The sequence below is a fragment of the Trematomus bernacchii genome, unplaced genomic scaffold (assembly GCF_902827165.1).
Source record: "Trematomus bernacchii unplaced genomic scaffold, fTreBer1.1, whole genome shotgun sequence".
NCBI classification, from domain to species: domain Eukaryota; kingdom Metazoa; phylum Chordata; class Actinopteri; order Perciformes; family Nototheniidae; genus Trematomus; species Trematomus bernacchii.
Genome location: NW_022987552.1, coordinates 1,915,788 through 1,930,321, shown reverse-complemented (window position 1 = coordinate 1,930,321; position 14,534 = coordinate 1,915,788). Strand labels below are relative to the sequence as shown.

The window sequence follows — 14,534 nt, the reverse complement described above, 5'->3', positions numbered from 1 at the left end:
GTTATTTAAAGCATTCTGACAAATCACTTTGTGTGAGCGTTTCAGTGTGCTCCACTATTTTTACTTCTGAGTATAGCCTCTGAATGCAACTTGTTCTGACCTACCTACAACTTGGGTGTGTCGTCATGCCCTTTACCAGCCTACACACACACTTCCCACGCTCATACACACTCGCGATGTCTATCTCCCACGCACAGGAACTGGAGCAGGTTGTGTATGAATAAAGTTTTATGTAAGCCATTCACTACACACTCCCACTAACTCTGCAGACTGCCGTCATTCAACACTTTCATTACAAAACCAGTCAACCTTACAGAAGGTTAAACTGGGGTTTAACTGAGTTATCTGCAAGCTTTAAGGTCAGTCTCTCTACAAGGTTATCATAAGTGTGTGTGTGTGTGTGTGTGTGTGTGTGTGTGTGTGTGTGTGTGTGTGTGTGTGTGTGTGTGTGTGTGTGTGTGTGTGTGTGTGTGTGTGTGTGTGTGTGTGTGTGTGTGTGTGTGTGTGGGTGTGCGTGTGCGTGTGCGTGTGCGTGTGCGTGTGTGTGTGTGTGTGTCAGGAGGTCAGATAGCTGTTGAGGTGTGTGTGATGGAGTGACAGTAACTTGAGTAGACAGAAATCAGTGATAAGGTAGTTTAATGTGTCTGTTGATGAAATAACAAAGAAGTTAGACTTATTTTGGTCAGGCAAGCTTTAGACTCCATGTATTTATATAGACGTTTGGTGGTTGAAGTCAGCTTGGGTGTGCACAAAATACACTTTTAAAGAGGGTATAGCTGGCAGAAGCAATGTATTTGGTCAAATTGGGTGAATTATTGGTATTGGAAATACAAAGGTTGGGTGTTTCCTGTTGCAGCCATTGGGAAAGTAGTTGTTTATTTGAAATAGCTGCACTTCAATCTAAGAAAAGCCATATTAAATTAAACCCTACCCTATGTACCATGGTTCTAGATGAGGTAACCCAAAAATCATTGTATGAATGCCAAGAAATGTTTGGGTTACCGAATACAGCAATCTGGAATCATCAACCTGGATCAGTGCCAGATGTAGGGGAGAGGTTTTTTAAGGGTTAATGTCCCGGATGAGTCTTCCAATTCTTCCTGCTGGTGTCAGACGACAGGAAGCCTAACATAAAGCAATGCTGGTGCACACAAAAATCAACGTACAATCATGATTTGAAGCGGAATCCGGATGTTTTTTTTAAATAGTTGCCCAATTTTCCAAGTGTTTCCAACCTGGCCTCACTCCTCTGCTCCCTTTGTTGGCATAAACCAGCTATTATACCTTTACGTTTATCCTGTGTCTTACATCTGATACGTGCTGCAAGTGTTAGATGACACATAGGACATGAAGCTACGATACTGGTGTGTTTCATCCTTTAGGGAATCATACCAGACACAAAGTTGTCATGCACACTTTGCCTCTAAGTCCACAGATTGTCCACATTTGCCTGTCAGCTGACCCTCCTACAAACCAATGATCCTTTGTTGAATGGAAACTGATGTTTCTTTCAGTCCTTTGGGTTTCCAAACACATTCTTGAACTGTTAACACCATGGAAAACAGAAAAATATGACCCAGGTCTGAGATAATGTTTCTGGTGTGTGTGTAGATGGGGGTGAACGTGAAAAACACAAGGTAGCCCAAAGTTAACATTCCTACTTCTACGAATGCAGCTTGTTTTCCTCTATTGCTATTTATGGATCTCACGTTGGGCCCCTAGACGCAAACGTCATTGAGGCTTGCTTACCAGCACAGAGTCCGCACTGTGTGTGTGTGTGTGTGTGTGTGTGTGTGTGTGTGTGTATATAGATGTGAATGTGTGTCGCAATCAGTGGGAGTTTTTTTTTAAACCCTAAGATGAGGAAATACAAAGAGAAAATGCAACTTCAGCAGGTGTGTGTGTGTGTGTGTGTGTGTGTGTGTGTGTGTGTGTGTGTGTGTGTGTGTGTGTGTGTGTGTGTGTGTGTGTGTGTGTGTGTGTGTGTGTGTGTGTGTGTGTGTGTGTACTCTGCGGCTTTCTGCTGTCAGGTGTTGTGTGGTAAAGAAACGTTAAACAACGGAAATTCACACATATCCCCTGTTTACTGCAGTGTTTGCAGTGCAGTTGCAATGCCTGCGAGTATCCAATCTACGTATGTGTGTGTCTCTTTCTCTCTGTGTGTGTGTGTGTGTGTTCTCTTGCTCTTTGAACGAGAACATACCAATCAAACTTTAACACCTAGAGAGGAAGGGAAGGTGCTAGCGCTGATGGCTGCTCTTCGACTTGGCCTTTTTGGACGCCTACACACATTATGACACACCGACGTCACTTCCACAAGCGCTATTTATAAGCCTTTGTGTCTTTTTAGGAACAGCGTGGGTTTGCTTTGCAACGGTGACTCACTGAGTGGAGGGAGGAGGGAGGGAGGGAGGGAGGGAGGGAGGGAGGCAGGAGGAAGGGGTGGAAAAGGCAGAAAGCACAGATGGATTCCTGTGAGAAGAATGTAACTGAGCAATCAATGACATTTACTTTTGCACATCAGGCACGACAACTTAATCAGTACTCTCTGCGCAACAAAGTATGTTGTTTGTGTTACCAAAATGTTACGTCTCATTGTACAACACAAAACCAACTTATGGTAAGACGAGGTGTCTTAAGGTTAACTTGTTTCTGTACCATCATTGAGTTTTGTATTGTATTATTGGAACAATACGGATAGCAGAACTAATTGGCTTTCTCTCTTTTGTTCTGGTGCAGGTCTTTGATTGAGAAACTGGATGACCTCCGAAGCTAAAGAAAGAGGATCTCCAAACACTTTTCCCTGAAGAAAAAGTTAGTATTTCCCCTTTGATCAAATTCAGTATGTTGGTAACTTTGGTTGAATGGTTAATAAATACACTACTCATTGAAAATGCACTCCACAAGGCTACAAATGTGTTTCTTCTGTTTGTGTCCTCTCCAGATTACTCAAGGATTCTTCTGTCTTTGGATGAACTGGAAAGAAAAACAACGCACGGCAACATTAGTGTTTACAAAATGGCAAAAGGAGAGAGACCTTTCTGATGTTATCCACTAAGCCTGGCTTTCCAGTCTATTTCTGCAATGGACGGGTACTTCCTGTTTCTGTGAACGTGTTGGCAGCCATCAAAGGTTCAGCTATCATGCCTGGTAGTTTTGGGACCTTGTAACCCTTGAAAACCCTCCCAACTCCCCCACCAGCCCCTCCCTCCTTCCTCTTCTAACCCCCGGAAGAGCTTCACAAAAATGGAGGCTCATGAATCAGCTGGGCAGAGAGGCCCAGGTAAGGACCTAGTGAAGGAGAAGGCAACTCTTCAAAGAAAGTGGGCATCCGAGCCTTCTGCTAACACAAAACGAAGCACTTTTGCTGACCCGGACTCCAAACACCGTGAGAGTCTGCCGTGTGGTGCCACGGTTGGATCAGCGCCCCAACAGAAGTACGCAATTACAGGGAATTCTGGGAAGCTGCTATCAGGACCTTCTGCAGTTGGAGCCATGGGAGGCCCACCATCTCAAGACCCCCAAGGGCACTTTGCACACGGGTTCCCAAGGGGATACTCCTACCAGCTGGGCCAGCCGTACCCTCAGCACCCCCAGCCTGAGCGCTTCCTGTCAGGAGCCAAACCCCAGCCAGGTCTAGAGCCACATGCCTGGCCTTTTGCTGGCCAGTTGCCCTCGGATGATCTGTACCCTGTAGGACACCCGGGACACACTCATCCTCATGGGGCTGGGGCAGGGAGGTTTCCCCGCCAGAAATCTCCCAGTTTACCCAGCTCCTTCGGACAGTATTCTCAATCGGGCCCTGAGCCTGGAGAGGAGGGCTACAGCAAAAAAGAGCTGAAGCCCAAAAAGCCCGGTAAGTATATCTGTCACTACTGCGGACGAGCTTGCGCCAAGCCTAGCGTCTTGAAGAAGCACATCCGTTCCCATACTGGAGAGAGGCCATATCCATGTGTACCATGTGGCTTTTCCTTCAAAACCAAGAGCAACCTTTACAAGCATCGCAAGTCCCACGCTCATGCCATCAAGGCTGGACTTGTGCCATTCTCAGAGCTAGCTGTGGCTCGCGGTGGGGACATGGACCAGGCGTCTCCAGGGGGGGATGCCGAGGTCCACTCAGACGGGGAGCAGAGTACCGACACCGATGAGGAAGGTTTGGAGGGCTCCACCATGCTGACGGACAAAGACAGCCCCATCCCGCAGATCCCCTTTGAAGCTGACAAGAATACAGGTAACCTTAAGAATCATCCATCACAAATCTTAAAATGCATGAAGTTCTCAGGACTCATCAAAGTGTATTCTATAGATTTAGAGGTCTTAAATGCATAATGTTTTATGACAATCCTAATCTGTTTACTCTTCTCTTTGTCATGCTCCACTCTTTCCCATTGTGTAGGTGGTGGGGAGCCGGCATATGCAGACCAAGCTGAAGAGCTGCTTGTGGCTATGAAAGTGCCTATCCTTATTGTACCCAAGGCTGGGGGAGTACCCTCCACAGGAATGGAGTGCCCACCCTTTCAGGACGTAAAGGGTTCACACCACATGTTGGCATCACACGCTGGCATACGAGCGCATTCACTGGATGATTCCCCTACCATCAAACAACGTTTGGCCCTGAGGATAAATGAGAAGAAGGGTCAGGACTCGGACTCTATCATGTCCCAGTCCTTAAACCTCCTCAGTCCTCACAGCAAGGGCAGCACAGACTCTGGATACTTTTCCCGCTCTGAAAGTGCAGAGCAGCAGATCAGCCCTCCGAATAATAATGTCAAGACGTACGAAGAGATTATGTTTGGTCGGACTTGGTACGGCCGACCCGACTCCAGATCCAGACAGTCTATTGCAGTTGGCATGGCAGGCGCAGACCCCAGCAGCCTCACTAGCTTAAAGCAATCAGGTGCTATTATGGATATGGGGAAGATAGCTGAGGATCACATCTGTTTCAGGGGAGATGTAGGAGTCTCTGGAGATCCCAAGCAGTATCCAACAGGACCCTGTCAAAGCAGCACAGGCCTTCTCGAGCCTCCATCAGATTCTGGGCACCTTATTAGGAGTAACTCCATGCCAACATCCTCCCCCTCTAACCTAAGTGTGCCCTCAGCAATTCGAGGCAGTCACTCATTTGATGAGATGATGGCGCCGGATGATGTGTTTTACCCACCAGGGCGCAGACTGACAAGGCAGGCTGCATTTGAACATTCAGCCAATGAAGCCCACGTAGGGGAGGCTGAGGGCTTTGGACACATGCCCAAGAATATAGCTTCATCTCTGGGTATGAAGCTAGTTGAGCGCAACCCAGGAGTCCCTGAGCACATTTCCTACAGCCCATATGGTACTAAAATTAGCATGTCAGAAATAGCCACAAGAAAAAGGAGGAAAGAGAAGAGTGTTGGTGATGAAGAGGACAGCCCCGGGCACTGCGACAGTAGCTGTAGTGGTTCAGTGGAGATGATAGGGGACTGCGAGTTTAGACAGGGTAGTTTTGATGGGTCGAGGGGAACTCCAACAGGAAAGGGCTCTCTTTACAGCGCTCACAGCCAGTCCGACAGCTTTGACACCTGTGCCAGCATGTGCTCTGAGGACAATGCATTATTTCCTGACTTTGAGGGCAGGAAGGCAGCTGTGAATGTCATATCAGTCATCCAGCACACCAACTCCCTCAGCCGGCCAAATTCCTTTGAGAAGTCAGAGTCCTTTGAGCATCCAGGATATCAGCCTTCGGAGAAAGCTCTATCTAGCCAGTACTCTGAACAATCTGACACAGATATCTTTGAGGATGCTTTAAGTCCTGAATCCGCCCTACTGCTTAGGGCAGAGAGTACAGAGCGTGACAGCGACCAGGCCTCCCTCTCATCTTCGTCAGCTGCACCATCCCCTGGCCAGCCTTATCAAGTCCCGCCCAAGCTAGTCCGACAACCCAACATCCAAGTTCCTGAGATCAGGGTTACGGAGGATAAAGATACCGAATCTCCAATGACGAAGGAACCGGAGAAGCAGCCGCAGCATGTGGAGGAGTTCCAGCTGCCACAGAGGAGTGATACCCTCGCCCAGATGCCATCGGAAAAGCTACCGCCCAAGAAGAAGAGGTTGCGCCTGGCGGATATGGAGCACTCATCAGGGGAATCCAGCTTCGAGTCAACGTGCACCAGTCTTTCTCGCAGCCCCAGTCAGGAGAGTAACCTTTCCCACTCCTCTTCCTTCTCCATGTCCTTCGACAGAGAGGAAGGCCTCAAGTCTGCCTCACCCACCAAACAGGTACCCCATTCAATTACGTTCAATTGCATTGCATTTAGCTGACGCTTCTGACCAAAGCCACTTACAATAAGTGCAATCTCAGGATTCAAACTCAGAACAACAAGAAAAGTGCTTAGATATTTACTTCAAACAAGCAAGACCATTGCAAATCTTTTTGTGTCCAAGGTACAAGCAAAACAGGTAGGTTTCAGATTGCAAACATGTGTACACTCTCTGCTTGTTTGAAGTGAATATGTCAGCACTTTTCTTGTTGTTCTGAGTTTAGAGCCCGGATAGCAGAAAGGCGTGTTTTCGTTGAGATGTACCTGTGTCCACTCGATGCCGGTCCATTATATGCTTAATATTTGAATTCCAAGTTGACCAATTGTCTTTTTGATTCTGATCCAGGATGATTCTTCGACTTCTGGTGGTGGACCAAAGCAGTCGGAGTTCCTGACGGTACCTGGCAGTGGTCATTCCAGCCACCACCAGCAGAGGGAGATGAGGAGGTCTTCATCGGAGCAGGCACCATGCACGCTGCCCACAGAGTTTCCTGAAATGCGCAGCAAATCGTTCGACTACGGAAGCTTGTCCTCCTCGAGACAAGGAGAGATATACTCGAGTGCCTCTGCAATGAAGGAACGCCGGCGAGGGTATCTTGTCCGACAGGTAGCATTACTATTGTAAATCTTCGGTTTCAAGGTTTCAAGGCTTTTATTGTCATGCGTACATAGCTACAGTGAAGTTATGTCGATGAAAATCTTAGCTCACAGGCTCCTCCAACAGTGCAACACAATAAAACAGATAACAGATCAAATAGTGCAAGGTAATACAAATCAAATTGAAATAGTGCAATAAGAGTCTATTCAAGTAATTGGAATATGATATATTAGATAAATAATTTATAAGTTGCAAACAGATTAATGTTATGGATGTTCTTTCAAAAGTGCAGGTGTTTAACAGTCTTATGGCCTGTTAGGATTCGTAAGTTTGTTATCAAGAGAACGACTTATTGTGTTGATTTATAACAGCCTCAAAGCACTTGACCTAGAGGGTAAAGGAAAATGGGTCTTTGTAAGGTCCCACCAACTTACTCTAATTGTTCTCACACTATATCTTCACACTGGGACTTCACCTACATCGAGGCCTTTATACTGTAATTCCATAATAACTGACCAATGTCCCTGCGTCCACATACATTTGACAGGCTTCACTGAGTGTTTATCCAGAGGCAGTGGTCCAGGAACCAGTGGGTGCTGAGATGTCGATCAAACAGGAGGTTCTGGAACATGGGGCATGGCCCGGCCAATCAGGATCCCCCCACAGCAGCAGCGATATACCCGGCAGAACCAAGAGAGTTGGCAGTAGCACTGCTGGTAAGCCTTGCATTACACATTAAACTGTGCCATCCAGTCTCTAGCCATTACATTACTGACTAAGACTACATTCTACTCAATTAGTTGTTTCATTATGGGAGTGTGGGTTTTAACTGTTATGTTCTATGCACAGGTATTGGATCTCACCAACACCAACAGCATCATCAGCACCTCCTTCAGCAGAGTATCAGCGAGGACAGCCTGCAGGATGAACCTCTCTATGCCAGGTAAAGCATTATGGGTTCCCTTGCTAAACCCTCAAATAACTGATAGTGCTTTTATGAATTAGCTGTGAAGTGAAATGCAAACAAAATTCATTCATAACTGGCGGTACTCAACAGTTGCAATTGCCTACATCTCAAACTGGTTCTACTATTACATTTTCTTTTGTACTTGATTTGAAGGAACATTTGAGTATTCAATCTTTTCTCCGTTATAGGTCCCATCAGCATCGCCTGCAGGCTCAGGGCTCGTCATCTGAAGGAGAATATCAATGTCATGAAGTCATGAATAAGGAAGTTATCCAGCACTACCAGAGTGGTCCTCCATATCTTTCCTACCAGCAACCAGGGATTTACTGGGGTCAGGAGGCCGGTCAGGCATCCAGACAGCAGCTGACCCTCCAGGCCCAGCAGCAACTGCAAAAACTCCACATCAGATCACCAGGCTCCGTATCTGGACACCCGCTGCACAAACAACCACCACTCCACTCCCTGCAGCAGATCCACGATCAGCAGCCACATGACGGGAAATCAGAAAGCCCAAGTCCTCAGATGTACGCTGCCTCTTTATCATCTCGCACCTCTCCCATGTCCCAGCAGAACTTTGCTTCTGTTTCCTCCAAGCATTCACTACCTAGCACCACTACCACCTCCATGCTTCTGCAGCAGGTCCAACCTGTCTTTGCTACCCAAAACCTGGGCTCCCATGCCGCTCTACCTGGTATTGTGGTTCCTGTGCGGATCCAAACACATGTGCCGTCATATGGTAGTGTTATGTACACCAATGTAAGCCAGCTGATGACTATGCATGGAAGTGGGGCACAAGGGGGTAGGCCTGGTGGTGCTGACAACAACAGCATGTCTCAGCAAAGTCTCAGCAAACCACCTGGAGGAATTGGAGGAGGCATAAGTGGGTCAGGTTTCAACCTATCACACTTCCTCGGACAGACTGATGGTTCAGCGCTGCGTTACCCTCCCTGGAAGACTCCAGATTCACTACCAGAGCAACGCTTAAACACAGGAATCCCATTGTCGCTAACATCAGGCACCATATCCACCACAGATGCCTCGGGATCTGGCATCGGAGGCAGCAAGCGCATGCTTTCCCCCACCAGCTCTCTGGAGCTCTTCATCGAGACTAAGCAGCAGAAAAGAGTGAAGGAGGAGAGGATGTATGGACAGATAGTCAAGGAGATGAGTGCAGTGGAGCTGAGTGGAAGTGAAAACAGTGGCAAGCTTGAAAAGGGCAGAGGTCAGCGAGCCCGTCTGAAGAGCGAGGGATCCATGGATGACTCTGAAAGGATGTCCTCTTCTCCTCCACTAAGTGACTTCCCCGTTGCCACCAAGATTGCCATTCCTGTCCGATCCTCTGCCCCCCAGCCGTCTGATGTTCCCCGGGCCGAGAGCTTCACTCCTCCTCTTCAGATTGTCACAGATCGCTCACCATCTTCAGGTGGACGGGACTCCCCGGAGGAACTCGATGTGGACGATTCGATCCCAGAGTTCAGCTCCAGCCCCCAGTTCATGGTGTCCTCCAACGATGCCGAGGACACCGACAACACAGATCAACCCGGTAAAGTCCCTGTTAACATGCTAGTTCAGCTAGCTGCCAACCAAAGCGCAGGATTATCCAGAGCGATGGGCCAGACGATGGGCCAGACGATGGGCCAGACGATGGGCCAGACGATGGGCCAGACGATGGGCCAGACTCTGCTTCTCACCGATGTGGCCGACGTCCAGCAGTTTTGCCAGTTCCCAAGCCTGCGCACTATGAGCAAAGTCAGCTGGTGTTTCCTGAACTACACCAAACCCAACAGCACCCAAACTACCTTGCACAACTCTGTCTACAACTCGTGGTATGTGAGCTCATACAACCCCAATCCTCTGAACCTCAGCACCAAGGCTGCATTGGCCCAACTGAGGTCCAAACAGAGGAGGGACTCTGATTGGATTTACTCAACCGCAGCCATGTCGCCTCCCAGCTCTGGAAAGCTGGTGTCGTCTGTGGCCTGGAAGCTGAGGTTGGATCAGGTATGTTAACCAGAATCATATCAGAATCAGAATCAAGTTTTTAGCCAGGTACGTTAACACATACAAGGAATTTGCTTTGGTGTATGCTTGTGCAAACATAAACAACACAAGAAAGTACATTTTAAGAGGTCAAACATATAACGATACAACGAAACTAAACTATTTAACTTTAAAAAAGAATAAAAACAAGTATTTACACCAAATGTAAATATACAATCGAAGCAAAAACCACTATAAAACTTAAAATACATATATGACGATATATAACGAACTGCAGTGTGTTATATTTTAAATTGGAGGGCTGTGCAGAAATGTTTAACATGTTTAATGTGTAAATTCGTAGGTGCAACAATGGAGAAACACAAGCACAGGAAAGGTTGTGAAAGGTTGATAAATGCTTCTCCTCACCTCTCTTTTTCTTCATCCTTGTCTTGTCACATCCCTGTAGTTGAAACCGGAGTTGATGCCAGTTGATGTCAGTCATTTTGGGAGGAAGATGAAGGGCGTTGTGTCGTGGGATCGTTCGAAGGAGGAGCAAGTAGAGAAGGAGGTTTCGGCCAAACAACCATCCGCCGAACCGTCACGCATCAAGATCTTCGAAGGCGGGTAGGTCCAGCAAACACACTCTTAGTCCAATAAGTGGTAGAAATCATCTCAACGTTCAAATCAACAAGGCAAGGTCAACAAGGCTTTTCTATTGTCATTCGTACATAGCTACAGTGTCGTTATGACAATGAAAATCTTAGGTCACAGGCTCCTCCAACAGTGCAACACAATAACACAGATAATACAAATAGAATATAAATAGTGCAATCAGAGTCTATATACAAGTCATTTGAATATATAATATATTAGATAAATCATTTCTAAGTTTGCAAACAGGTGAATGTTATGGATGTTCTAGTTCAGGTGTTTAACAGTGTTTTATTTGGTGATATTAAAGTGTTCTAGATGAATAGCACTCAAGAGTTTGTAATGGTAGCTCCTGAACAATAGATAGGGGATTTTCCTTTTAAATCATTTACATGTAGTTCAAGCTGTTTGCCCTTTGCGCTTACAGTGGATTACATCATACAAATTAGTCTTGAGTTTATGTTATCCTCCCTGAGAGACCAGTGGTGTACGAGCAGAAAGCCCACTCAGTTTATTACTGGAAGTCCATTTATTTTTCTGTGATTAGGTGGATTTAGCTGCTAAATGATCCAAACCCTAACGAGACCTTAAAGTCAATAATCAAAGGAAAAAGTTAGCCTTTCAAAGAAATCAACGTGCAAATTAATCTTGATTTAAAATGTCAATGTTTTCCCAGACACAAATGCTTCATCATCATTATCCATGACATAGAAATGAAGTCGGTTACTTTGGACACTAACGGAAAAAAGGGGTTTCAGATATCAATTTTGGTGAGAAATAATTGGGGAGATTTTGACAGTAATTTGGTTCTGAGATTGCTAAAATAACCAGAGGAAATTGAGGAAGCTGAAGCCCCGATTCCAAGCCATTATGGTTCTTTCAGAATCAAGAATCAATCCATCAACTCACAGATCAAAGCATTGTCTGGAAGTTAGAGCGAGTTGACTTTTAGACACGTTTTTGCCCCATTATAAATATTATTTTAGCTAACACAAAGTTAAAACAAGTTTTAGAACGACTTTTAGAAATGTAAGCCAGCACGAGATTTGAGAAAGAGCTCCTGATGAGATGACGTGAGAGCAGAATCACCTTTACCTTCATTTTGTATTTATTTTAAAGTGTACAAACCTCAGACCCCTAAACCCCTCTATTCAGCTGCTTTCTTCTCATAAAAAATAATCCTCACAGCTCAACAAACCCAGATGACTTTTCTACGAACTCCAAGCACATCTGTTTCAGCGTGAATAATCAGAAAATCTTCTTAAGTATGAAAAAAAGAAAAGACTTATCCTTTAACAACCTATTCTTCGGGTTTAATTATGGCCTGTTAGAGTGAGGGCCGAGAGCCTGAGCCTGGTAAACCCATCACAGAATATCAGCTCGAGCTCGTCTGTAATTGGACGTCGGTTTTCATAATTCCTGCTCTTTTATAGACGGGTGTGAAGTGGGATCTGTCCCTCATTAAGTAGTATTTTAAAAGCTGTTATACTGGCTATGGTACGTTGTTTAACAAGTTACAAGTAGTACTTCTAATATTTGCATTATTTAATAGTGACAGGCATAACTGAAATGTGCCGTTTCCTGTTGATAAGGAAAAATGTAAAGATTTGTTTTTGACAGATGCAACAATTTATGATTTAAAGCGTTATTTTCCTCAACTAAAAATGAGATCTTTTTTGGAGTGTGCAACATATTTTGCATGCAACTTCATAAATATACAGCAAACCTGAAGAAGACAGATGCAAAACACCTTCTTGGCTCAAGAAAAAATCTCTTCTCTTGCAAAAATGCTTCCAGACGGGAAGAGACGGAAATACTTCTTATGCTAGCCTTTGTTGTTTCCTCTGATCTGTATTCTTCTTTACTTATATTTGCTTGACATTGGACATTAGGGTTAGGGTTATGGTTAACCCTAGGGTTTAGGGTTAGGTTTAGGGTTTAGGGTTAGGGTTAGGGCTAGGGTTTGGGTTAGGGTTTGGGGTTAGGGTTAGGGTTAGGGTTAGGGGTTAGGGTTAGGGTTAGGGCTAGGGTTTGGGTTAGGGTTTGGGTTAAGGTTAGGGCTTGGGTTAGGGTTAGGGTTTGGGTTAGGGTTAGGGTTTAGGGCTAGGGTTTGGGTTTGGGTTAGGGTTAGGGCTTGGGTTAGGGCTAGGGTTAGGGCTAAGGTTAGGGTTAGGGTTAGGGTTTAGGGTTAGGGTTTGGGTTAGGGTTAGGGTTAGGGCTTGGGTTAGGGTTTGGGTTAGGGTTAGGGTTTGGGTTAGGGCTAGGGTTAGGGTTAGGGTTACTTTTTCAGACATTGTTCGGATTTTAAATCTTCATTATGACAATTGTTCATCGTAATATATTTAGGCAAAGTCATTGCCCAGCTTTTTTTGCAAACACATCCTTACTCACTTTGGCAAAGACTATAGGATTGCAAGATACATACTGTAGGTGTTGGTAGGACTTGGATGTGATGTTGGCACAAGTATCGTAACATTTCACACTATACCTAAACATAGAGATCTGTTGTGTGGTGAGGTAATTTTCAATTTGATCAAAATAATGTTTTTCATTTTTCAACATGGAATTAGATTGTGTTGACTGTTTTTCATCAACAACGCGATCCGGGGTAAATTTGGAGACAATTAAAGCTTTTTTTATTAGCATTGAAGCCAAGAAGATCCTTTATTATTGATTATCCCGTTATTAAAGTCACATAAAGCCTATTTTAAGCAAAAAAAGCAGAGCAATGTGTCCCAAAACGTGCATTAAATGGTAAAATAAAGTCTGTTTAAACGAGGTGAAGCTAGAAAACCTCAGTCGTTTGAGACATTCCTACAGTATTGTGATGTTTTATAGTCTTATAGTAGAGCCAATAACACCAAGGTTACTCAATGGAACAGACAGACGGTCCAGACACACACACATATGCAAATGCACACACACACACACCTACAAACACACCTACAAACACACACACACACACACACACACACACACACACACACACACACACACACACCACACACACACACACACACACACACACACACACACACACGTGCTGGGGTTATTAAATGCAGCAGACAGTGAAGTAATTCTCCATTGTCCCCAAAGGACACGTTAGAAGCAATAAGTGGATAAAAGCATACAAAGACACCACACACACACACACACACACACACACTCACACACACACACACACACACACACACACACACACACACACACACATACATGCACCTACAGTAATACATACAAGCAGACACACTTCAGTTCTTGTAAAAGAAGAAACGGACAGGAGTAAAATATTTCTCTTTTGGCAGAGGAGAGGAATCCATTTCCACTTATCTGTGTCCCTTGGAAGTTTGCGTAGTTGTGAAAGACAATCTGCTTTATGGTCTTACCGTGTGCTGAGAATAAAATAGAATCAAACCAAAATGAGTATAATTCATTTTCATGAAACTGGACGCAGCTGTGTAAACGTCTCGACTCAGACGAGGCATTTCCCACTGCAGTTGAAAGACAAATTGAATTGTCTGATGTACCTGATATTTGACCTCTTTTCAACACATGAGGCCCTGAACTAGTTATCCCCGCAGCCTACAGACAGGACAGGAAACACACTACACCAGACGTTTTCTAACCAGTCCACCACAAAGCCATTTTTCCCAAACAACCAGAATATGATGCTTCTGCAGGAGAGCAAAGACAGACTGAACTCACCAGCATGTGACTGGCGGTTGGTGGTCATTGCTCTCCATGACAGACAGATTCCTGCCCTGATCCGCCTGCCAAGTGTCCGCTGTTTCACTCGGAGCCTCTTTAGGGACAGGGCTTCATGTCTGACAGTTAAGGGTTTTGCTTTTTTAAGAGTCTTGTAAAGGGATAAGTGGGGCTGCAGGGAGGACTGTGGTTATCTGTTTTTAGAATAACTCTAAACCCAGAGGTGGAACGCTGCATTGTTTCCCAGTTCAGCGTCTGAACCATTGAACTAAAGACATCTCTACTACATTTAATTATATGTGTGTGTGTGTGCGTTATGACCAGGTCAACCGAA

At 45.2% G+C, this 14,534-nt stretch overlaps 1 protein-coding gene across 3 annotated transcripts in view; it reads left to right on the top strand.

Annotated features, from left to right (window-relative positions):
* hivep2a (HIVEP zinc finger 2a) overlaps positions 1–14,534 on the top strand; it is a 106,098-nt gene that overhangs the window by 80,130 nt on the left and 11,434 nt on the right. For all 3 annotated transcript variants that reach the window (XM_034123891.1, XM_034123890.1, XM_034123892.1), the window contains 8 exons: positions 2,740–2,814; positions 2,945–4,231; positions 4,397–6,255; positions 6,643–6,903; positions 7,442–7,610; positions 7,744–7,837; positions 8,050–9,862; positions 10,311–10,468. In XM_034123891.1, the coding sequence (XP_033979782.1) occupies positions 3,247–4,231; positions 4,397–6,255; positions 6,643–6,903; positions 7,442–7,610; positions 7,744–7,837; positions 8,050–9,862; positions 10,311–10,468 (5,339 nt within the window). In that variant the 5' untranslated portion in view covers positions 2,740–2,814; positions 2,945–3,246. The remainder of the gene's footprint in view (positions 1–2,739; positions 2,815–2,944; positions 4,232–4,396; positions 6,256–6,642; positions 6,904–7,441; positions 7,611–7,743; positions 7,838–8,049; positions 9,863–10,310; positions 10,469–14,534) is intronic.